This window comes from Ipomoea nil, unplaced genomic scaffold, assembly GCF_001879475.1.
Source record: "Ipomoea nil cultivar Tokyo-kokei standard unplaced genomic scaffold, Asagao_1.1 scaffold0666, whole genome shotgun sequence".
In the NCBI taxonomy this organism is placed as follows: Eukaryota; Viridiplantae; Streptophyta; class Magnoliopsida; order Solanales; family Convolvulaceae; genus Ipomoea; species Ipomoea nil.
Genome location: NW_017617094.1, coordinates 1,387,846 through 1,413,778, shown reverse-complemented (window position 1 = coordinate 1,413,778; position 25,933 = coordinate 1,387,846). Strand labels below are relative to the sequence as shown.

The 25,933-nt window shown below is 29.8% G+C and overlaps 2 protein-coding genes across 3 annotated transcripts; one reads left to right on the top strand and one right to left on the bottom strand.

Moving 5' to 3' along the window:
* Positions 1–19,428: 19,428 nt before the first annotated feature.
* On the top strand, positions 19,429–23,640 carry LOC109174871 (histone-lysine N-methyltransferase, H3 lysine-9 specific SUVH4-like). 2 transcript variants are annotated; one of them, XM_019324108.1, is made up of 4 exons: positions 19,429–19,537; positions 19,700–19,747; positions 19,899–19,956; positions 20,154–23,640. In XM_019324108.1, the coding sequence occupies exon 4, from the start codon at positions 20,201–20,203 to the stop codon at positions 23,510–23,512; it is 3,312 nt and encodes a 1,103-aa protein (XP_019179653.1). In that variant the 5' UTR covers positions 19,429–19,537; positions 19,700–19,747; positions 19,899–19,956; positions 20,154–20,200; the 3' UTR covers positions 23,513–23,640. The 2 variants fall into 2 exon arrangements, with proteins under 2 accessions (XP_019179653.1, XP_019179654.1); XM_019324109.1 differs by having other exon boundaries at positions 19,854–19,956.
* On the bottom strand, positions 23,616–25,714 carry LOC109174872 (expansin-like B1). The gene is made up of 4 exons (XM_019324110.1): positions 25,453–25,714; positions 24,964–25,073; positions 24,562–24,873; positions 23,616–24,066 (listed from the first exon to the last, which is right to left on the bottom strand). Exons 1-4 carry the CDS (start codon positions 25,664–25,666, stop codon positions 23,863–23,865), a joined length of 840 nt encoding a protein of 279 aa, XP_019179655.1. The 5' UTR covers positions 25,667–25,714; the 3' UTR covers positions 23,616–23,862.
* Positions 25,715–25,933: the final 219 nt, after the last annotated feature.

Sequence of the window (25,933 nt, the reverse complement as noted above, 5' to 3'; positions counted from 1 at the left end):
GAAAATAGTTTTAATTGGGAAGGGTAAATTATGTCATTTCTTTAAAATAATAAGGATAAAGATGGAAAAAAAAGTTAGGAAGCTAGGAGCTTATTTTGACGCTACCTTTGTTTCAAAATAAGCTTTTATTTTAAGCTAGGAGCTTATTTTAGGAACATTACCAAACAGAGCTTATAGTTTATTAGTAGCTTAAAATAATCTATAAGCTCCTAAATAAGCTATGCCAAACAGAGCCCTAGGATGCTTCTCCGAAAAAGATTGAATCCCCAATCCCAATGGCTCTTCACACTTTAGCCTGATAGAGCATTTAGGACGATGTAAATCACGATGATTCAAGGGCTCAGCAGACAAGACGACAATCATTATAATGTGGACCATATTATCAAATAATGTACATTCAGTATACAAATAATGTACTTTTGATATATTAAAAATGTACATTGTATTCAGGAAAAGTATATTATTTGAGTACTAAAAATACATTATTTTGTATAATGTACATTCACTATATATTAAAAATGTAATTTTTATTGTGGTCTACGTAGCACTGTATGGACCATGGTCCACAATAATTTGCTCGGGCGAAATGCCAGTGCGCACAAGGGATCTGTCCTCTGTGATCATAACCCACACACTGTTGTCGCGGCACCGCCAAGATTCGAACTTTGGTCTCTTCTCTCAATTGAATCATTGAGGAGCTAAGCCCGTGTGAGCAAAAGTTTAGAATGTTGATCGGTAATCGTGCTTGTATAAGGTATGTACGGGGTGCATTGCCGGTTATAAATTCTAAAATTTTTTACAATTATTTTTTGTTGTACTTGGTGCCGATTGACACCTCATAATTTTTCAATAAAATTAGTGCCGTAAATACTCAAAAATGGTATTATTGTTCCAATTAAGTAAGGATGGCAATGTGCCCCGTCCCCGACGGGGATCCCCGATCCCCGCCCCGAAGAAGACGAGAATGGAAAAAATTTTCGGGGGACGGGGACGGGGACGGGGAATATGTGTGATTCTCCGTCAGGGACGGGGACGGGGACGGGGACGGGGACACCCCTCCCCGTCCCGCCCCATCCCCGAACAATATATTTATATATATAAATATAATACTAACAGTAAACCAGTAAACTATATATATTTATATATGTAATGAATATATATATATATATAGTTAATGTTGTTACTGTAGATATAAGTTGCAGTATTGCTACTGTCATATATACTTCATTGCATATATAAATATATATAGTATACTGTTAGCATTTTATATATTTATTTGTAGAATTAGTATTTTAGTTTTTGAAACTAGGATTTACATTTTAAATTTTTTATTATTAAAAATTTAACATTTTGACTAGGAGTTGACGGGAAATAGGGAATCCCCGTCCCCGCCTAATTCCCCGTGGAGACGGGGATGGAGAATATTTTCAATTCCCCATCGGGGATGGGAACGGGTTACGGGAATGAGAACGGGGCCGCGGGGACGGGGACGGGGAGTACACTCCCCGCCCCGCCCCCATCCCTACAATTAAGAGGTTGTCTATGATATTTCGCATGGCCTTTGATATATCTTTTTATTTTATTTGAATTTTGATTTTTTTTTTCTTACCTGATTAAATCAAGTTTCTTTGTTCAAGAATATTGAGATGTAAGCTAAGTTTAAAATATAATAAATAGCAATTTTCATTGGAATTTGTGGTCAACTTGTTTGTCATCACTTGGATAAGCATGTTTTATGACATTGATCAAAGAGAGCTTTGCAAACATAAATTATTCAAAATCTGTATTTCCAAACACAACCTTGCCAATTATTTTGGTAGAGACATTGGATGATTGCAACATAAATACAAAGGAAACGGGTCAAATATACCCATAAATTTTATTCAAAAAATCAATTAACTTTCAAAATTGTAATTAAATTCATAAATATGTTATTTTGAAATATTTAAGCCTAGAAATCAGTTGGTAACCTGTAATTACAGGTTACCTAGGGTTTTAGCGATCTTTCTTAAATTTTCCGGCAATAATTACTGGCGATCGGACGGTCGCCGATCACGTTTGGAGGAGGCGACCAATTAGAATCACGCATTGGACATGCATTAATGAAACGGTACACCTAATTCACAATATATATTCAACACAGAGGTGAAACTATGTCTATTATCATTGTCTTTTTGGGGAATGAGGATTTGACTATGTTTTTAAATGTGTACTGTGCTAAGGCACTAAAATTGCAATGAAGCGCACTAGGAGACTAGATCAAATCAAGAATTCATTTCTGGCGAAAGTGGCAACAAGAGGAAACATTAATCATGCCAATTAATAAGGTTTTGTGTTGCAAAAACTATGTTTAGTGTACTATCCAGTGATGGTGCTTCCCTTTAAAACTGTTATTACACCAGTTTATTTTTATGAAAAATTTGATAATCTTGCATTGATATATACCAGGATACCGAATGATATTTTGATAAACTAATTTAAAAATACACATTAGGCATTGGAATATTCGCACAATGCGCGTATGGTAATTAGTTAATTAATAATTATTAAAAAGGGACTGTATTAGAGGACTCTACAATTAGCATTTCTTGACAAAATATCTTTTCATGGGATAAATTCTTGTTAACTTAGGGTGAAGTAAGCCAATTAAGCAGTAATATATGAGTCAATTATCATGTAGTGTGATGATTTCTTGATTAGTATTTTAAATGGGTGGTTATAAGTTCAAACTTTGGAAGTGGAAGCTTAAATTCTTTGGGCTGAAAATGTTTGAGAAAATATAAAACAAATACTATATTGTAAAGAATTATGAGTATTTAAAAAAAAAAACAGAAAATAAATAATTTTCTATTTTTTATTTGAGACGGGTGATTGTTGGGTTTGTGAATCATTTTCTTCATTAAAATTTATATTACATTTAAGTTACTTATGTGTTATTTTGAAATAGCAAATATCAATTTTGGTCTCACGAATATTGACAAAATGACAATTTTAGTTCACATGTTTAGTTCCTACTTAATTTCTTCCACGACTATTGTTTTAGTGTCAAAATTCATCACGCCGGTCACTCATTCGTCTAAGACATGCCGAAATTTAGGGGCCGTTTACTAACTGAAAATTTCCGGAAACTGAAAAATAGAAAACAGAAAACATGTTTACTAACACAGTTTTCATTTTCAAAACTGAAAATAATTTCTGGAAATTTCTGGAAAACTGAAACACACTTAAAAACTATTTTCGAAATGAAAAACAGAATCATCTATCATCTATTTAGTTATATGTCGCTATAACCACATTAGTATGATTACATTCATTATCATCTTATTTTACTTATCACTATTTTCTATCTTTTCTACTTACTTTACTTATTTAAACATAATTTATTTGCTTACTTACATTATCAAAATTAAGAATTAAATTCTATATAATGTTTTAGATTTTGATTGAACTCAATAGATTATTAGTTCGAATATTTTTAATTATGTTATATCATAATACAAGTTCAGTCCAGATATCGGATATTGAAATCTCACATATATTAGAATTCAAAGTAAAAGTTATATATTCATATGCATGTCATTCAAATGAATATATCCAAAAAAAATTTTAAATATTAACTCAAAAAATATTAATATTATCTAAACTAAATTTTAAGTGAAAGCTGAAAAATTAGAAAACAGAGAACAATTTTCGGTTAGTAAACAAGTTTTCTAAACAGAAAACAGAGAATGAAAAACGGAGAATGAAAACTGAAAAATTTAAAAACAGAAAACAGAGAACAGTTTTCTGTTAGTAAACAGACCCTAAAAATTTTAAGGATATTTTCGTTTTTTCAAATTAAGATCCCAATTTGAGCATAAATAATGGAATTTAAGTCCTAAAATCTATCCTAATTCGTAATTCTCCTCATCATCCTACCTTAAATTGGGACCAGAATTGGTATTTACTCGAATTATTTCCATGTTGGTAATTTGGTCAAATTTGTAATTGTGGGGATTATAGGAATTGATTACATTCATATAAATTAATGTTGATACTTGATAATTTGATTATATACACAGGTCATATATATATATATAGAATAAAGTTCAAATGCGGCGGGGTCTTCCCGTGCGGCGGTGCGGCGGAATTCCAGAATACACCAACAGTGTTAACAATATGCACCAACAGTGTAATAAAAGCACACCACAATGAAATGTAATAAAACATCACAAAATACACAACAGACTCAAAAAAATACACCATATAACTCACCACCCCCAATGGTGTATTTTCGAACAGTGTATGGTGTTTTTACTCACACCTAATGGTGTGTGTTTGGTGATGCAGGGCTCTGTTTACTCTGTTTTGTGTGGTGTATTTTCCTAACGTTGATGGTGCATATTTGTTGAACTATTGGTGTTGTCGCACCGTAAGAAATCGCCGCACCGTAAGACACTGCCGCACCTGAACCCGCCACTCTCTCTCTCTCTCTCTCTCTCTCTCTCTCTATATATATATATATATATATATATATATATATATATATATATATATATATATATATATATATATATATATATATATATATATATATATATATATCTACTATATATATATATACTAATAAGAGCCCAAGAGAGTTAGGCCTATAATGGGTAGAAAAAATGGCGGTCACAGATTTTAATCAAATGAATGACTCAGATTGATTGAAAGATTGATCGGATTTAAATTTTACACTAAAATTTCCTAAAATACCCACACACCGTTACTAATTCCGTTAAAATTTTAAGAATTGCCGTTAGTTCACCGTTAACTTACTCATTGATTTCAATAGAAAAAGGTCTTAGGTTCGAATCTCATCCCAATCAAAGTTGGCATTATTAGTACTCTATTTTACTCTTATTAAATTATACAAATAATAATTTAGTAGTTACAACAAAAAATAATACATATGCATTTCTTTAATTTATAATTATGTGTCCACAATGCCTTTATTCAAAAAAAAAAATTATTCATTATCAATAAATTAACTAAGAGAAATAATTTTATTAGTTATATTGTCTTTATTTTTCTTCAATATAAAAATTTTTTATATTCAAATTTATTAATTGATTATATTCGCTACATTATCCTTACAATGTCTTTATTCAGTGAAAAAAAAATTATTAATTATCAATAAATTAATTAAAAGAAATATTTTCATTAGTTATATTGTCTTTATTTTTCTCAAATGTAAAAATTTTTACATTCAAATTCATCAATTGATTATATTCACTACATTATCTATTATCTTTTTTGTGCACTATTTTTCTAATTAAATATCAAAGTTATAATACAAAATAATGCTATATATTTATTTACCAAGTATTTTATTAATACAATGAAAAAATTAAAAAAATATAATTAATAAAGTCAACCACATTAACTACTTGAGAGATTTTGTGACAAAGAGAGTATTCAAATCACACAACAAATTGAAGTGAGAACTACCTCGCAATGTCCTTGTTTGACAATCAGCAGTTAGGGGTTAGCGTTAGCGGATTTGACTAGCGAATTTATTTAATTATTAACATTGGGTAGAAAAAATGACCGCCAAATTATTAAATCAAATGAATGGTTCATATTGTTCAGGTTTTAACTTTTTTCTTTTAAGATTTTCTAATTTATCCTTAATTATATGATTATCCATTTAATTTTTCCGTTAATTCACCGTTAGTCTAATTCTAATATTAAAGTCTACTATAGAATTATAACTACACCATTAATCTAATTCTAATATTAAAGTCTTAATAGAACTTAACCACAAATCCTAATGTCGGAATTTGATCTCCTCAAACAATATTAGTATATATTTAATATTTTATGCCCTAATTTTTATTTGTTCTTCCTTATGTTCCGTATTTGGTTTCAACCATACCTATACAATTATTTTATTGACAATTATAATCAATCTTGACTATATTATCTTGCATTTGTAAACTTAGAATTACCTATTTAACCCGCATCGGCTTAGCTCAATGGTTTAGTGGGTAGTATTTGGGAGAAGAGACCAAGGTTTGAACCTCGGCGGCGGCAGTGCGGGAATTATGTCCAAAGTGGGCAGATTCCTTGTGTATCAGCATTTACAACCTCCCACAATGCTCTGTCGGGTCGGAGTGTGGGGGGCCCTTGGGGTTGGAGACTCAACCTTTGGGAGAAGAATTACCTATTTAAATACGCAAATTCAACCTTCAATTATCTATGCATGAACAATTTCAATATAATCCTGCCTTAATATACTTTAAATTACTTATTTTTTTTAAAAAAAATTGGGCATTATCCCAATCGCGCAATTCACGTAAAAAACTAGTATATATATATATATATATATATATATATATATATATATATATATATATATATATATATATATATATATATATATATATTTATATATCTACTATACTAATAAGAGCCCAAGAGAGTTAGGCCTATAATGGGTAAAAAAAAATGGCGGTCAAATTTTTTAATCAAATGAATGGCTCAGATTGATTAGATTTTAATTTTTCCTTAAGATTTCCTAATTTATCCTTAATGAATGTGATTTTCCGTTAAATATTATCTTTTCCGTTAATTTCTGTTAGTTCACCGTTAACTTACTCATTGATTTTAATAAGAATTTAAAGGTCTTAGGTTCGAACCTCATCCCAATCAAAGTTGGCATAATTAGTACTCTATTTTACTCTTATTAAATTAATTAAATTAACTAGTTGTTTTACGCGCTTTGCGCGAACGAAATAATGCCCAATGATTATTTTTAAATAAGTATTTCAAAATATATCAATACAATATTATATCGGAGATGTTCATGCATAAGTAAATAAATATTTATATAAATGCAAGACAATATATGAGATTGATTATATTGTTACTAAAATAAATGTTTGCAACTTTGTAATAACGCTAGTCTAAATACTTAGTCTAAAAGTGATAGTCTAAATAAATACTACTTTTGGTTTAAATTTCTCTAATTCTTCTTAATTCTCTTTTGTGTAGCATTGTTATTGTCTTCATCTTAAATACATGTCTTTTTTTTTTTTATTGGTAGTGTGTCATGTGCAATTAAGTTACTGTTTTTTTTTTTTTTGGTAGTGTGTCATGTGCAATTGGGTTACTGGTGGTAGCATGGATGGATTCATCGTGCAATGAGATTATGGTTTAGGAAGCTTTAAATTTGCCTTGTTGTGTATATGATGAGATCTTAATTGTACTATTAACTCTTTATCTTACAAGAACCTATTGATATTTGGTAGTGGTAGTTTTTCCCCTACATGTTTCATGTGTTGTGAGATGTGTGTTGTAGGTTATCATGTGAAAGTATTGAACAAAATATTAATATTTATTACATTTGTATAAAATACTTGGTAAATAAATATATATAACATATTTTATATTATAACTTTAATATTTAATTACAAGATAATGTAAAAAGAAGACAATGGACAATGTAGTGAATATAATAAATCAATAAATTTGAAGTTAATGAATCTTTGAATTGTAGAAAATAAAGATAATATAAATAATGATATTATATCTCTTTCAAATTTTTTATAATGAATAATTTTCTTAATTATATATGAAAGGCATTATAGACATCTAATTCTAAATTAATTAAATGCATATGTATTATTTTTTGTTGTAGCTACTAATTTATTTAATTTAATAAGAGTAACAAAGTGGCGTACATACTTTTCATCAACAATAATAAAATCATTGATTTTTTTTTTAATTTACATTCGTTATTGAGACAAATTGTTTTGAGAGCTTGTCAATGACAATTGTTACAATTCCTGTCAATAGAGGATGATAATAAATAATTCAAAATATATAGTTACAATAGATATTGTTATAATGATATATTAAAGATTAACTTACAAATTTCTTTAGAAGTTTTCATGCATTGTTAAAATTCTGATGTGTAAACTTGTTCAATTGGAGCCATTGAGATGTCAACATTGTCAATTCTTTGGAAAATGGTCCTACCGTTTTAGAGTCCAGGTGTAATTGTATTTATGATCAACGACTTTGTAGTTAGGTCGCGCATGTTTGACAATAATGTAAGAACCATTTTGTCCAATAAAAATAATAATAGTGTAATATTTGTAAAGTAATGTACAATTGTACCGTTATAAAAATACATACAAAAAATATTGATACCATAACGACCTAAATCATACCAGTAATGCAAAAGTATAATTGAAATATTAAGTTTTGTTATGATCTAAATAATCAAAAGAAGATTAATTAGACGGAAAAAAAAAAAAAAACTTAACCTATTTTTTTTTTAAATGCATAAAAATCAAATGATTTTTAAAATTCTTGATTTATAATCTTTGATGCTTAACTTTAAATGTTATGTATTTAGTTGGACTAATTATTTGACCAAAGTTTATGTTATATATATATATATATATATATATATATATATATATATATATATATATATATATATATATATATATATATATATATATATATATATTAATACGTTTTAACATATTCGTAGTATATATAACAATTATGCTAACTCTATTCGGATGAGATTCGAACCTAAGACCTTTCTTATAGAAATTAATGAGTAATTTAAAAATAATAAATAGTTAACGGAATATTCCGTTACTAAAGTTTAAACTAACGGAGTTTAGGTTATTTAAGGGAAGAAAATAATATAATAAAGGGTAAATAAGGAAAATCATTAAAAATACTAAAATCAAAATAATATGAACCATTTATTTTAAGAAACAATAGTACCGACAATTTTTTTGTTCCAGTTAAGGGCCTAACATTATTCGCTCTTATTAGAATTGTAGAGTAGATGTAGATAGATTGTAGATAGATTAAAAATAATAATTTAGTAGCTACAACAAAAAAGAATACATATCGTTTTTTTAATTTAGAATTATGTGTCTACAATGCCTTTATTCAAAAAAGATTATTCATTATCAATAAATTAAATAAGAGAAATAATTTCATTAGTTATATTGTATTTATTTTTCTCCAATATAAAAATTCTTTATATTCAAATTTATCAATTGATTATATTTGCTACATTGTCCCTACAATGTCCTTATTTAAAAAAATAATTCATTATTAATAAATTAATTAAGAGAAATAATTTTATTAGTTATATTGTCTTTATATTTCTCCAATGTAAAAATTCTTTACATCCAAATTCATCAATTGATTATATTCACACATTGTCTATTACCTTTTTTTGTGCACTATTTTTTTTTAATTAAATATCAAAGTTATAATACAAAATAATGCTATATATTTATTTACTAAGTATTTTATTAATACCATGAAAAAATTAAAAAAAATATAATTAATAAAGCTAATCATATTAATTACTTGAAGGATTTGTTGACAAAGAGACTATTCAAATCACACAACAAATTGAAGTGAGAACAACTTCGCAATATCCTTGTTTGACAATCAGCAGTTAGCGGTTAGCGTTAGCGGATTATATTAGCGAATTTGACCAGCGAATTATATCAATGGTTGGTAAAAAGATATTTGAAAAAATTAATTGTTTAGATTAACATGTAAAATTACCTAAGGGTATGATGATATAATAATAATAATAATAATAATAATAATAATAATAATAATAATAATAATAATAATAATAATAATAATAATAATAATAATAATAATAATAATAATAATAATTGTTTTAAAAAATAAAAAAAATAAAAAATATAATTAAGTCAATCATATTAACTACTTGGGAGATTTATTGACAAAAAAAATATTCAAATCACACAACAAATTGAAGTGGGAAACTATCTCGCAATGTCCTTGTTTGGCAATCAGTAGTTAGCTCTTCAATATTAGTATATACGGAGTATTTAATAATTTATGCCCTAATTTTTATTTTCTCTCCCTTATATCCTGTATTTGGTTTCAACCATATCTATACAATTATTTTATTGACAACTATAATCAATCTTAACAATATTATCTTGCATTTGTAAACTTAGAATTGCCTATTTAAATACACAAATTTAACATTCAATTATTTATGCATGAACAATTCCAATATAATCTTGCATTGATATACTTTAAAATACTTATTTAAAAAAATATTGTGCATTATCTTAATCGCGCAATGCGCGTAAAAAAACTAGTATATATATATATATATATATATATATATATATATATATATATATATATATATATATATATATATATATATATATATCACATGATTGTGTTTAGCTAGGATTGTATAAGATTATAAGAATAATGTTTTTTTATTTTTAAATATGAATTAATCTTATTCATCTTTATATATAATTTTTTATAGACTTAATATTGTGCCTGATTCATTGTTTGTTTTATCAGTTTTATAGATTTTATATATATGTTTATTTTTTCATTATTTTAGTATTCACTGATGCCTGATTCATTTTTTTTTTTTTTTTTTTTTTGTTTTATCAGTCTTTACTGCTATTTCATGTACTAGAAGGTAAAAGCGATTAGTTTAATTTTAGGTCCAGAAGTGTGGTTAAATGAATCAGAATTCTCAAAGTTTATTGTTCTAGATATAGTTTTATGTTTCTTAGTACTAATATGTATTATATATTTTAAGGATATATGCTGGTTCCTCAGTTTTGTTCGCAATCTTATCAAATTTAATTGTCAAATTATATTCGATTAAAGCGCAGATTATGCGATGAATCTGTGAACAAATTAATGATAGCATCATTTAATTAAAGAAGACACTTTTCTACAATAATATAAAGTTTCGGATAATGAAATTAGTATGATCTTAAGAATGGTTTGACGACATTCTTAATAGTGATAAAAACTGAATCAATGGGATAGAAAATCACATGTATACATTAGACATGTTTATCAGACTAATTACAACACATTTCATATTTCTAAAGTAATGATGAATACACATAATAGATAAAACGTTGAGGTGTGTGATTAATTTAAAAACATTATTGAATGAAAAGGTGTTGAAGCTGGGACAGATGCAGTAATTCTTTTTCTTATGAAGGTCACCATATCCAATGTTAGCGTACAAAGTCATGTCTAGATTTTAAGATTGTATACTTATAGAATTATATATTTTCAAAGAAAATTGAAATTAGTTTTCAATCTCATTTGTATTATATATATAGAAGGATTTTTGTTCCATCAAATAATTGTCAAGCATGTAAATGAAAACATAATTATTAGATGAAAACTTTATAAATGAATAAAGTTAATATTTTCCTGAAAACTTTATAAATGAATAAAGTTAATATTTTCATTTTTAATTAAACTTAACAACATTAATAGTTTTTATTATAAATATTTCAATAATATATATATATATATATATATATATATATATATATATATATATATATATATATATATATATATATATTTTTTTTTTTTTTTTTTTTTTTGAAATACCCATGATTCTTTACTGGTCACAATACTGAAGTTCAAGGTTCAAATCTATGACCATTCATTTGAAATGGTAACCAAGATGCCATCACACTACATGGTAGTTGGCAACAATACTTCATATTTAATTATATAAGTTTAGATCATGCAATAGAATTACTGGATTCACAGGTTAAAACAACAGATTAGAGATGTATAATTTCTTTATAAAACTGATACATCTCATTTACAAAAAATTAAATTAAATAAAACAGATACAAAGTATAATTTATATTTTATTTAAATATATTCAAGGAAATTTAAGCATTCAAAAAAAAAAAAAAAGGAAATTTAAGTTTTTTTTTTTTTTTAAATCAATTGATTCCTTTCAATGATTATCTTATTAGTTAGAAACTGTTATACATAAAAATAAAATAAAAAAATTGAAACAAATTAGTTTTAAATGACCTCTATTATACTCGATTAAGGTATGTACATTCAACTATAATTAATGGTGTAAAAATGTACTACGTAGTATTTATTTGAGATCGTTCTCTTATTCATAAGAAAATGTTAGTTTACTTCTTATTAGGTTTGAGAATATCATCATATTCTTAATTGGTTACAACCAAATAGGATAGTATATTAAATAGTGTGGGCTTTCTTAGCTAATGAATTATTATAGGGTATCAAAAATGATTTTCATCATCTGCCATCATCTATTTATTGGTTAAGTTTTTTTTTAATTGAAAAATAATATGAATTATTTTCATATATTTTTTATATTGTATTTAGCATTATTGTATAAACTTTCTTGAAGAGTAGGGGATTAAAAATTTTGATTTGTAGGGATAAAGGACAATGTGTGAGTACGACTAAAAATGTTGTATACTAATTTTTATTAAAAATTTTGATTTGTAGGGATAAATGACAATCTGTGAGTACAACTAAAAATGTTGTATACTAATTTATTTTTAATAATATGTAATACAATTTCAATGTTAATTGCTATTAAATATTTTACTCTATATAAATTTTGTTCATTTTTATTATTATGTTATATTGTTTAATTATTATTATTATTATTATTATTATTATTATTATTATTATTATTATTATTATTATTATTATTATTATTATTATTATTATTATTTATGGCCGTGCATCGCACAGGTGCAAATACTAGTATGTAAAATACAGTCCAAAAACATGTATATTTTGTACTTTTACCTAACTAGTATTTGCGCCCGTGCGTTGCACAGAATTAATTTGTTATAATATTTTAAAAATATTTAAATCGATATACAATTGTATAAATTATAACATTGAATATTATATAATATAATTGAAGAATTGAGTTGCACCGATTATGTTTTCTGATGTTATCAATGCTTGAATTCGAGTAAATAATTGCCCAATTAATAGTTAATGTGTAGATATACTCATTCGATGTTGCAACTTTAGAGATTTTATATATCAGTGTTTAGAATTTGTATTAATTGAGCTAATTAGCTCGTTGTCTAGCAACTCAGTTATATAAATTATTTATACGGAAGATATATTTTCTATGTAGATATATAGCAATTTTGTCATCTTTGTATATAAAAAAACATAATATCAATGGCTTGAATTATACATTATTGAAAATCTCTTTGTAGACGACATTGGCAGTAGTAACGGAATTTTATCCATCCTCGTCTAGAGTTAAAACCATCATACCATCAGGATGGGTGACTCGGGAAACAGTCAAATACAATTAACCGCGATTAAAGACTTGGTTTTTTCAATAATAACTCAACATGAGTTAGTGTTTGACCCTTACTTTTGTTGATAGTCATGCCATATGTGAGCATCAACGTGAATTGTTTTCGTTAGAACTTGAAGGGCAATCTCGTATCAGGAGGGTGAAAGACATTTTAATTGAAGATTTTACTTTTATTAATAGTATAGATATAGATTGGTGTAAATAATAATTAATAAATTATTATTTCCTTATAAAATTACAAATAATTTCAAACGAATTTTCTCATTTGTTACGCAGAATTTGTATCCATTATTTTCACAATTATAATAATTTAATTATTTTCAGAATTTGGTAACCATTTTTCATTTTTATGTACATATTGACTTTAATCTGTGGTAACAATTCATTAGATATTAGTTAATTTTCATATAAAATTTTGTTACCAATCAAGCTTTATTAATTTTTTACTAATTAATTAATATTCATGTTAATTTGGATTGGAATGTTGTAAAGGAGGATTTTACTTTTATTAAAATCATTTCACTAAGGAAATTAAAACTAATTAAAGTAAATCTAATCATGATATATTTATTTGTAACTGTACATTAATTTCATTTTGAAATCATTGGTTCACATATTTGATTTTTTTTTTAATTATTCTCGTTGTAAACATAAATGATATTGCAATAATTAATTTATGATGTTTATCAAATTGTGTTTTTAAAAAAATATAAAAAAATTTAATGTTTAGGGATTAAAAAATATTTTAAGAATATTTTTTATTAGTAAGTATTTTTATTTTTTAAATATTTTTCAGCAACCCAAAAACTCCCTTAGCCCCCCATAAAAAAATTATAAAGAAAATGCATTTCATTAAGGAAATTAAAACTAATTAAAGAAAATCTAATCATGCTATATTTATTTGTAACTGTATATTAATTTCAATTTGAATTCATTGGTTCACATATTTGATTTTTTTAACTATTATAATTTATAAATAGAAATAATATTGTACTAATTAATTTATGATATTTATCAAATTGTATTTTTTAAAAATATAAGATTTACACATGTTATGAGGCGCTAAAAATATTTTAAAAATATTTTTTATTAGTAAGTATTTTTTTTAAAAAATAATTTCCAGTTACCCAAACACTCCCTTAGTCTCCAATAATAAACTGATAAAGAAAAATCATCATATCATTAAGGGAATTAAATCTTATTAAAATAAATGTAATCATGCTATATTTATTTGTAACTGTATATTAATTTTATTTTGAAATCATTGGTTCACATATTTGAATTATTTATTTTTTTCTTTAATTATTATAAACATAAATAATATTGTACTAATTAATTTCTAATATTTATCAAATTGTATTTTTTAAAATATAGTGTTTTACCTGTGAGTTGCACGAAATTTTTTTTGTTATTATGAATTTAAAATTAAAATAGAAAAAATAAAAAGATGTTAAAATGTACAATATAATAATATAGTTGGACTTTTATATATTTGGTCAAATATCTATTTTCATAACATACAAAATTAAAATTTAATTTTGTATGGTTAATATAATCTCTAGTCATGTACATATTTACATAAATTTATAGAAAACATTCATATAATTAAGTTGATTGATTTACCAGGACTATGTGGTCCAATGGTACCCGGGTTGGACTTCCATTTGGAAGGTTGTAAGTTCAAGCCTCAGTGGAGGCGTTATTAGCTCTTTGTGTTTCAGTAGGTTGAGAAAGTATATGAACAGCATTCAAAAAAAAAAAAGTTGATTTATTCCAAATTGTATTTCATATATATTATAATTCTAAAAATATGAATAATAATAATTAAGAGAATTGTACTTAGAACTCAATAACAAATGTAAATTCTAAATTTTGTATAAATAAATATAAATTCTAATCTGACGCATATCCTTGTATGATTGTATAATACATTGTATATACACATAATATTTATTAATATGTATATAGAAAATTTCAATAATATAATTTCATTAATTATAATCTATATTGATAGATTTATATTTAAAAAATTATATTTAGAAATTTAAAAAGTGTATGTATGTATATTTTAAAAAATTATAAATATTCATGTTTTGTTAATTTTATAATTTCATTTGTTTATTTATATTTTATATTTTATTAATTATAATTTAATGAAATTGTCAAAAATATCTCTATGAAAAAAATCTTATATTTCTCAATTTCATTAATTATATTAATTATAATTACCAAATATTGTGACAATTACCATAATAATTTCATTAATTATATTAATTATAACATTTGTTCTCTTCCAATATTTAAATACATTACCATAAAATTATCATAATAATTACACAAAAGAAGGAAAGAAAAATTAAGAGAATAATTACCTTTAATAAAAATTAGGAAATTATATTAAAAAATAATCTATATATTAAGGTAAGTATAATTTATTTTGTGCTAATAATATTATCCATTAAGTATAATATATATATATATATATATATATATATATATATATATATATATATATATATATATATATATATATATATAGTGAAAGGTTCCCGTGCGGTTGAATGTTTCTCGTACGGTTGTGCGGGTAATTAATGTGCGTGAGATTTGTACTCAATGTGCGTGAATGTTGTGTCTAATGTGCCTGAGATTTGTACTTAATGTGCGTGAATGTGTAAAATGCAGCAGAAAATATGAATGTCAGTTTCTCCTTTCCCAATGGGATCGATCACCCTTCGCCGAAGTTCCCGCGTGATTTACGGAGAATCGAATTGCAGATTTTTCGTGAAAAAATGGCGCTTAATCTTGGAAGTTGCTGAGGACACTCAATATGCAAGAACGAACTCAACACAGCAGCATATAACATACATAAGCAAGCTAAGGCAGCACTGCAAAGGTTTCCAAGAGAAGAGAGAAACAGAAAGAGTTTTTGAAGGAAGAAGTAACAAGAAGCTTGGGCTTTAATGTGCGTGAGTTTTCTATTCTGCTTCTTTCTGAGCTCATAATTCTGAATTACTCACGCACATTAAGCACAAATCTCACGCATATTAAGCACAATACTCAGACACCTTACGTACAAAATTCACGCATATTAACATGACGCACATTAAGTACAAATCTCAGGCACATTGAGTACAAATCTCACGCACATTAAGTATAAACCTCACGTACATTAATCCACCGCACATCCGCACGGGAAGCAACAAATGCACCTGATCCCTTCCCTATATATATATATATTTTTTTTTTGGTTTGCTTCCCTATATATATATATATATATATATATATATATATATATATATATATATACACTTTTAATTCTATATTGATAAGCATAGTCTGTACATACTTTAAGAAAATATTCATTATTAAAAATGAGATATAATTTAAAAAGTAAATTATTAATTACATTACCTAATATAATTGTCCTACTAATTGATTCTATGTTACTATGTATAATTCATATATTAGAAAATTTTTAAAAGCTAAATATCTATTAATTACCTTAATAATTAAGATAATTTTTAGTCAATCAATATTCAATAGTACTAAAAGTATTATTTCAATTTTTTAAAAATAAGATATAATATTATTAAACTGATATAATTAAATATAATGTGTACTTATTACCAAAGATTTTATAATAGTAATTTTTATTGCCTAATAAAATTTGTCAATTATCAAACATTGTTTATGGTAATTATTGTATGACATTTAGTACTAAAATTATTAAGTGTAATTTTTATAATTAAGGTATAATATTATTAAATCAAATTGATTAAAAATAATGTGTTCACAATATAAAATAAATTATACTTGTCTTAATAATTATTTATTAATATAAATATACAATTATAAATTTGTATAAGAAAAACATAGAAACTTCTAGTTAAAAAAAAAATAAAAATCTATCCGTTTCCTTTTTCTCTTTCCTCAGCATCGCATTCTCATTCTCTCTAAAAAAAATGCAAAGTATGATGAGAAAAGGCCTCATCTACAACGTCCTCACCCCTCAATTCGATTTAGCTTTTGTTTGATTGCTTTTTTTGGCCAGCGAACCACGTAAACCCTTAACGCTAGCTGCTTGTTATAAAACATAGAAACTTGAGGGGTGACAATAATAATATATTATGCATCAGTAAGATCAAATAGAAATAAACAAATATATATATATATATATATATATATATATATATATATATATATATATATTTACGAAAAAAATACAAATACAGTAATAACATTGGCATTCATATGATCATATCCAAAAAACGGAGCCATATTCCATTCATTCATTCAATACATGGAAACTATATATAGAGAACATGTTTATGTGTTCAGTCCTGTTCCTCAAAACTCTTGGGTAAAAAGCACAAACTATCCCAAAAGAAAAAAAAAAAACAAGGCTCCCATATAATGACAAGGATGCACAAATCTAAGCATACAATGTTTCAAACTCATGGAAAAAACTAAAACAACACCAGAAGAAAGGAAAGGTATATCAGACTATAGCTATATCAAACCAACAAACTGAAAACATCCCGATTAATTTAGTTCTAAGAAAATGCATCTGAAACATAAAAATACGGAATGGAGAAGCCCTACCAATGTGGATAAGGAAATGATGGGGGAAGCTAGGGTTAAAAGAATTATAAATTTGTATTTATAGGTAGAAAATACTAATTCAAAAGTAAAGTATAATAATTTATTTATTTAAGGTAATAACATTATTATTATTATTATTATTATTATTATTATTATTATTATTATTATTATTTTGGTGATGAGAGAAATCAAAAGTCAATACTCGATGGTGTAATAGAGTGTAAAATTGCAAACCACATATGAGATGTAAAGCATACTAGGAAGACTGTGTGACAAACTCAACTGAGAGAGTGTTAGTAAGAATCAATACTATAGTCATGCTTCACCTACTCAATCATCTCTTTTGGGGTTGGACAGTTTTGTGGCTTTCCCGTGCGAACGTGCGGTCAAGCACTATTAGGTATACATAAATGCATCACGTGTTTAAAAATGTATCACGGTGAAATGCACAAATACACCACGTGTTTAAAAATACACTAGGGTGAAATGCACAAATGCACCACAGCTTGGGACGTGCGGTCATGCACGACCAGGAATGCATAAATGCACTACCACTTGTTTAGAAATGCACCACACCTTGGTGCATTACTGAACACCGTGGTGGTGCATTCTTGCATACCTGGTGGTGTATGACCACACACACACACACACACACACATGGGTCAATTACAATCAATAACCGACTGATAATAGTTATTCTTTAATCTTCATAACCGACTGAAAATGACCAATAATAGATATAACTGACCGAAAATCGAATTTCAATTTTTGATAAGTTATGTCAAATTGAATGTCATAACCCATTTAAAATATTTTATTGGGCTTAGTGATGAGCTAAATTTTACATAACCTTTATATATTACAGAGTATCAGTTATTCGGTAACCACGATTTTTGAGCGTTCATAACCGATTAATTAAATTTTTTTAAAGAACTAATAATCAATAACGTAACTGGTTATCGATTTCATTGATTTTTTCAGTAATTATGCTCACCTCTAATTAATGATAAGACCATACAAATTAATTCCCTTAACTATTAAAGAAATTAATTATTTGAGTTTATACGGCATACGCCATACGGCAATGACAATTTATTAATGCATAAGTGTTTTATATAAATTTGGTAACTATTTAAACCAAAAAATCTATTGCATAAAAAGATTATATTAAATATAAATATCGTATTACACAATTTTAAACGAATTAATGATCGTTTTGATTAATTAAATTCTCTATTATTAATTTTGTAATCGATTTGGTATTTCGTAATTATCAAATTGGTTCTCAATCAGTTTGGCCGAGGATCAAATTAGTTATGAAATCAATAGCTGAGAATTTAATTGGTCAAAATAAATAATCGAGAATCAATTTGATAGTTATAACATAATTGAGGGATAAGAAGTGTGATTAATTCATTTTAAATTGGAAAATTGAGTACAATCACTTATATATATAGTGGGTTCTTACATAAAATAAAGTTGTACCAAAAAGAAAAAAAATCATTTTATTATTTTCATCGAATTTAGCAATTTCCATTTCTTCTTGTTGCTTTATTCGGACGCTGCAAATTGCTAAACGGCCACCGTCCCCTTCTCGCGCAGAAACCAACACACCACCACCATTGTAATTTGTACTGTAATTTGTAATTTGTAATTTGTAATCCATCCATGGATTCCCTCATTTCTTGATCCACCTCCCATTACCGTATGCTATGCCTTCTCAATCTGGGTTTTCTCCAGATCCGGATCGCCGACCCGGTTCGTTCCGATTTTCCGCCACTCTTATTCATTGCAATACCTTCTTCTTACATTTCTTCTTCCTTTTTCCTGATTTAGCTTCAAATTTTCCCTTCTTTGCTTCTCCTCCCTTTTCCTTTTCCCCTTTTAACCGTTTTTTTTCTGCGATTTTTTTCGTTCTAGGTACCAAACTGGCGCAAAATCGTCATGGTTGTTGAGCTTTGATGCCTGGTAAGTTCTTTCCCGACCAACCTTCACTTCCTGATTTATGTTTGCTTTTAGTTCTGTTTTTCCTTGTTGCATGCGTAGGATAATTCTTTTGCTGTAAAATTTGCAGTTGGTTCAGTTTTGTTGTTTTATTTTCCATCAATTTCCCGGCCAGGAAATATTGGATGATCGGAGCAGCACAACCGGAGTTAAATTTGATACCAGTCGGAGAGGTGCCTTTTTGTTATTTGTTAGCTTGTTCAACAATTTGATTTTATGTTTGATGAATCTTTTCTGTGATTTATGTGAGCTATTGGTTGGGAAGTGAGAGCTAATGTTAGTGGATTTGAGAAAAAAACTTGAGATTTATTTATTGTTTGATATGGTTCTGCTATGAAATAGGATTCTAATTATCTTTCTTGCTTTTCAGCATTCTCACTAGCTAGAAGGTGGATATCTTCATAGTTTGTAAAGAAAATGGTTATGGTGTCGAGTGGTGGGTTGTCTCATCAGAATCAGAAGAGGCCATTAGAGAATGGTTTCCATTCCTCATCCTTGGATCATATGCCGAAATATAAAGCTAGGAAAGTCTCAGCAGTTCGGGATTTTCCTCCTGGGTGTGGCGAAAATGCTCCGCAAACTGATGTGAAATCTGGTGGAAGTGTGGTTGCTGCCGCCGGTTTGGAGGTTACAGGTGTAAAGGATTCTGATGATGTTAGTGAGTTGCAATCTTTAGAAGTTGTGAACTGCTCAGTTAAATTGGCAGTGGATGAATCCTTGGATAGAGTGGTCGCAGAAGTGGTGGTGGCCACAACTGCAAATGGAACTCTTAGTGGGGTGGAAGAAGTGATGAGCTATGTTGAACCTCTTGGATCTGACATATTGAAAGATGATAACAAAGTGGAGCCAGTGAAGGAAGGGAATCAGATACAGAACCGTGATTTGGTAAAGGAGCTGGATGAGGCAGTAACACTACCTATTGTCGAAAGTGCCCTGTCTGATGTGGCTGTTCATGCTAGTATTGAGCCTCTTGAATCTGATTCTACCAAAGAAGGTAATAAAGTGGAGCAAGTGGAGGAAGGGGATCAAATAGAGAACCACGATTTGATGAAGGAGCAGGATGAGACAGTATCACTACCTATTGATGAAACTGCCCAGTCTGATGAGATGGTTCCTGCCAGTTTGGGAAAAACATGCTCACAACAGCAGTTGCAATACAATAACAGTGTCGAGGAACACACTTCGTCCTTGATAAAGAAAAAATACCGCTCGAGAAGAGTTTCTGCTATACGTGACTTTCCTCCATTTTGTGGAACGAACGCTCCTAAGCCGATTGAAGAGAATTGTATGGATATAGTGAAAGCTATCGCAGATGAAGTGGGGGCTTCCATTGAAAAATCAGAAGGTGTTCGTGATGCTGAAGCTGTGGTTGGTAAGGAGATTGTTGTCTACTCCCAGGAAGAAATTGATAAATGCATCCTTCCAGATGATGCTATTGGTCTTGGGGAAGGAGGTACAAGTATTTGTGATGTTGACGAAAATGATCAAAGGTGTTCGGGTGATGATTTTGATTCTGGTAATGAAGTTGTAAAGCCACTTGTGCAAGCTCTGATGGCTGAACCACTTTGTCCATGGAGGCAGGGGACAACGGACTTAACTAGTGATGGCGTGATTAGGGAAGGTGAAGTTAAGAAAAATACAGCTTCTTATCGGAAGAGGTCCAATGCTGTTGCCAAAAAAAGTGTTGTTAGGAAGGCATCACTTTTTTCTATCGAGGCAAGAAGTGGTGGTGAATGTGCCCTAGTAACTAGTGAGGGTGTTTTCGGTGCTGAGAACCTGGAAACTATTGTTGCAATCAGTGAAGTGACACCTCAAGGTTCTACTGGTGGACAGCGATCACCTGAATTTGATGTGACCCTGCAACCTTTTGGTTCCGATGATTCCAGACACAATGATGCTCATGGTAAAGCGAGACAGTATCGTACAACTGTCACAAAAAAAGTTGGCCATAAACAAGAATTTTCTAGGAAAGCACTTCTTAAGAAGAGATCAGTTTCTAAGATTTCAGATGGAGCCAAAGGTGCTAAAGTTCCTTGTAATGAAGATGCTCTTGTTGCTGGTGACCAGGATACTGAAGTGCCATCTGAAGTTTCTCCTAGTGGAAATAGACTGCCCAAATTTGATGTGACCTTGCCACCTTTTGGCCCAAATGGTTCCAGCCATGGTGATGTCCGTAGCAAAGTAAGAGAGACACTGCGTTTATTTCAGGTTCTTTGTAGAAAGCTCTTACAAGGAGAAGAATCAAAGTCAAGGCCAGAGGAAGAGGCACAATCTAAGCAGAAAACTAAAAGGATTGATCTTGAAGCATCAAAGATAATCAAAGCAATGGGTAAAGAAGTTAACACTGGCAATGTTATATTAGGTGAAGTGCCTGGAGTTGAAGTTGGTGATGAGTTCCAGTATAGGGTGGAACTTGCCCTTGTTGGTATTCATCGACTATATCAAGCAGGTATAGATTCAATGAAGCATACTGAGACTGGAATTACAATTGCAGTTAGTATTGTTTCTTCCGGAGCTTATGCCGATGAAACGGATGATCCTGATGTCTTGATATATTCTGGACAAGGTGGAAATGTGATTAGTAAAGCTAAGACACCAGAAGACCAAAAGCTTGAAAGAGGCAATCTAGCTTTGAGAAATAGCATAACTGTAAAGAATCCAGTGCGGGTGATTCGTGGATACAAGGAGACCAAGCCTTCTGAATCAGTGGATGCAAAGCCAAAGGTGGCCACAACATATGTTTATGATGGCATATACACTGTTCAGAACTATTGGACAGTAGAAGGTAAGCACGGTAAGATGGTTTTTATGTTTGAGCTTAGAAGAATTCCTGGTCAAGCGGATGTATTTTGGAAAGAAGTAAAGTCATCCAAAAAGTCCACAATGCGGCATGGAGTTTGTGTTGCTGACATAACTGGAGGAAAAGAGTTGCTTCCTATATGTGCTATCAACAGAATTGACAGTGAGAAACCTCCATCATTTAATTACATCCGTAAGATGAAATATCCAGAATGGTTCCACCCTGCTCCACTTAAAGGTTGTGACTGTACCGGTAAATGTTCTGATTCCAAAAAGTGCGCATGTGCAGTCCGAAATGGAGGTGAACTTCCATACAACCGTAATGGGGCCATAGTTGAAGTGAAACCTCTTGTATATGAGTGTGGTCCTCATTGTAAGTGTCCACCTTCTTGCTATAACAGAGTCAGCCAGAACGGTATCAAGATTCAATTGGAGATCTTCAAGACTGAGTCACGGGGCTGGGGTGTCAGATCCCTGACTTCTATTCCTTCAGGAACCTTTATATGTGAGTATGCAGGAGAGCTTCTTGAAGACAAGGAAGCTGAACGAAGGATTGGTAGTGATGAGTATCTTTTTGATATTGGCCATAACTATAGTGACTGTTCTATCAATCCTTCTGGACAAAAATGTACTAGTAGTGAGCAGGTTGAAGAAGTTGGCCATACCATTGATGCAGCAGAGTATGGGAATGTCGGAAGGTTTATCAATCACAGCTGTTCGCCTAACCTCTATGCACAAAATGTCCTTTATGACTATGATGACAGAAAAGTGCCGCATATCATGCTCTTTGCTGTAGAGAATATTTCTCCATTACGAGAGCTGACTTATCACTATAATTATACAGTGGATCAGGTTCGTGATTCCAGTGGAAACATCAAGGTAAAACAATGCTTTTGTGGATCTGCTGAGTGTACCGGTAGGCTGTATTAGTTGGTCTTTAAGGGTCTCTCCTCAAGGGTGGGTTCAGGTTTTTCCTCATTACCTAATGTAAGCTCTTTCTTTAGCTTGTTGTTTCTGGTGTAAATACATCGAATGAATTAAATTTGCTCTTTCTCATCTCAGATCATTCTTTCACCATATTGCAAAATTTATTATCTTCTCACAGGGTCTTAGATAACACACGATAGTTGTACTTCAGCCTAGAGCATGTATGTATATAACCATGCATGCTTTGAAGTGCAATGGCTGATCATAGCATAGAGATTATTAAATTTATTATTACATTACATTAAGATGTCTATAAGCTATGATATGATAGATGCTGAGAGTGCTTGTGTTGCTCAAGAGAGTGTAATGTCTGTTTCAACAGTAACGCCAGCCTTCCAGTCAGCAGGAATGACAGCTTTGTCTGACTGCACCCAAGCTGTTGTTCCATCGCTGCTACTCACGAGAAACCTCACTTTAAGTCGTCCACATGGTGGGCTAGACAAGTCCCATACTGCTCCATATGCCCTCCTCATTGATATCCATTTTTCACTCGATTCCTGCATACCAAAAGTCTTTGATTATTATGTATTCCCTACATTCTTATCTGGCATGTGTGTGTGTTGCTAATTTATGTAGAGGCTTGGTCAATATCATTGTTTCTCAATTGTTTGAGGACTAGATTCTAGTGGTGAGATTGATGTGGGACATGTAATATATTCTATGGATCCATAAAAAGGTATTGGGGGTGTTTGGTAAATAGATGTTAGTTGATTGGGTTAGTGGGTTTGACTAGTTGATAGCATTAGTTGATTGTAGAAAGATGTTTGGTAAATTAGCTGATAGTTGATTACATGCAAAATGACTTTCTTAAAAAGTTGATCCAAAAAGGTGTTTTGACTAGTGTTGGTCATGCAATGGGAGATTGTAAGCACATCTCGTGTGGGGTATTGTAGTTCGATGATGAGGACATTTGTCGTTGCTTGTGTGATTGACTAGTTGTTTGTGTTGTATTGTATCCATTGACTCGGGTGAAAAAGGCGAGACGGACATACCTCATAGATCTCGACAGCGAGGATGTCAGTTGCGCCGCCCTGGTTCATGACAATGATGGACAAGAAGCTAGGGAACTTGCTGTGTTCCTGGATCCTAATCATGAGGTTGGCACCAAATTTGCAGGAAACTCGGCGGTACTCAATGTCGACAACACCTTGCGCGAAGAGCTGGGCCGCCACAGCCGGGTACTTGGCCAATTTAGCGTAGGCGCTGTAGCTGAGAATGAAGTCAGTTGCAGGGCCTTCTCCATAGTTTGTGACTACCACCTTAGTTCCCTCTTCACTGCACAGGTCTTTGTTCTTGCACCTTACCTGAAAATTATCCCAAACATTTTCAACTCTACTTTTAATGGTTTATCAAATGTGTAAGAGAAAGGCAGGCAGGCAGGCAGGTTGGTTTACCTGGTAGCAGGCACCACAGCCAGCGCCGCCGTTGTAAAGCCGACTCGTGGCGGTGCAAACTTGGCCGTTGTTTTCAGTTCTTCCTAACTCTCCATAGCCACAAGATCCACCTGCCAAACCAACAAATTCATTATATATATATATAGGTTCACGTTCAAATGAGAACTATCCCTTAAGTGAGAATATGTGAACTACTGTATAAGTGCACACAATCTACTATATGAATGTACACAATCTAATTCTCCGGGCATACAATGATTAGATTCTGTGTAGATTGTGTGCATTTGTGCAGTTCTTACGTTTTCACCTAAAGCATGATTCTCATTTCACCTTTGGTCATGTTCCATATAAATGGAGCATGTTCTCCTATATTATAACATCTACTCCTACATAATTATTATACTTTCTAATCATATAACCACTACATACTAAATAACAAAAACGTGTTGGATCGTGTAAGGGTACGAAAGAGAGGAGGTATAGGCATACTTGGAGTACCCAAGCCATCAGAGGTGGTATAATAGGTAGCTTTAGGACCACCAGGTTGGGAGGAGGCGCTACCACCATCACCACCACCACCAGGTTGGGTGGAACCGCCGCCGCCACCACCACCACCACCTTCACCACCTTGAGGGTGGCCAAGTGCAGGTATGACCAAAGTAATAGAGAGAAGTGTGCAAAAATACTTGAAAAAGATAGCCATTATATTGTAGTCCTTTAAGGTGAAAGATCAGAGTTGTGTGATGGGAAGCTCAAGGAAATCATATATTTATAGTTCATCTTTATAATGCAATGTTGCCACCTCTCTATTTCCACTATGGAGAGTGGCAACCATGTGGGATTTAGGGATTTGTACTTTAGGGCTTCCAATCTTGATTGCTACATGTCACACCAAATCTATGTTTCATTGTTTTGGCATATAAACAGATTTATTTACATCATATTTTTGACATTTTTGATCATGAAGGAA

Coding starts and splice junctions, on each gene's coding strand:
- LOC109174871 (XM_019324108.1), top strand. CDS start 20,201: ATGGTTATGGTGTCGAGTGGTGGGTTGTCTCATCAGAATCAGAAGAGG.
- LOC109174872 (XM_019324110.1), bottom strand. CDS start 25,666: ATGGCTATCTTTTTCAAGTATTTTTGCACACTTCTCTCTATTACTTTG. Junction 24,874..24,963: donor GCTGTGGTGCCTGCTACCAG/GTAAACCAACCT, acceptor GATAATTTTCAG/GTAAGGTGCAAGAACAAAGA. Junction 24,067..24,561: donor TCGCTGTCGAGATCTATGAG/GTATGTCCGTCT, acceptor TTTGGTATGCAG/GAATCGAGTGAAAAATGGAT.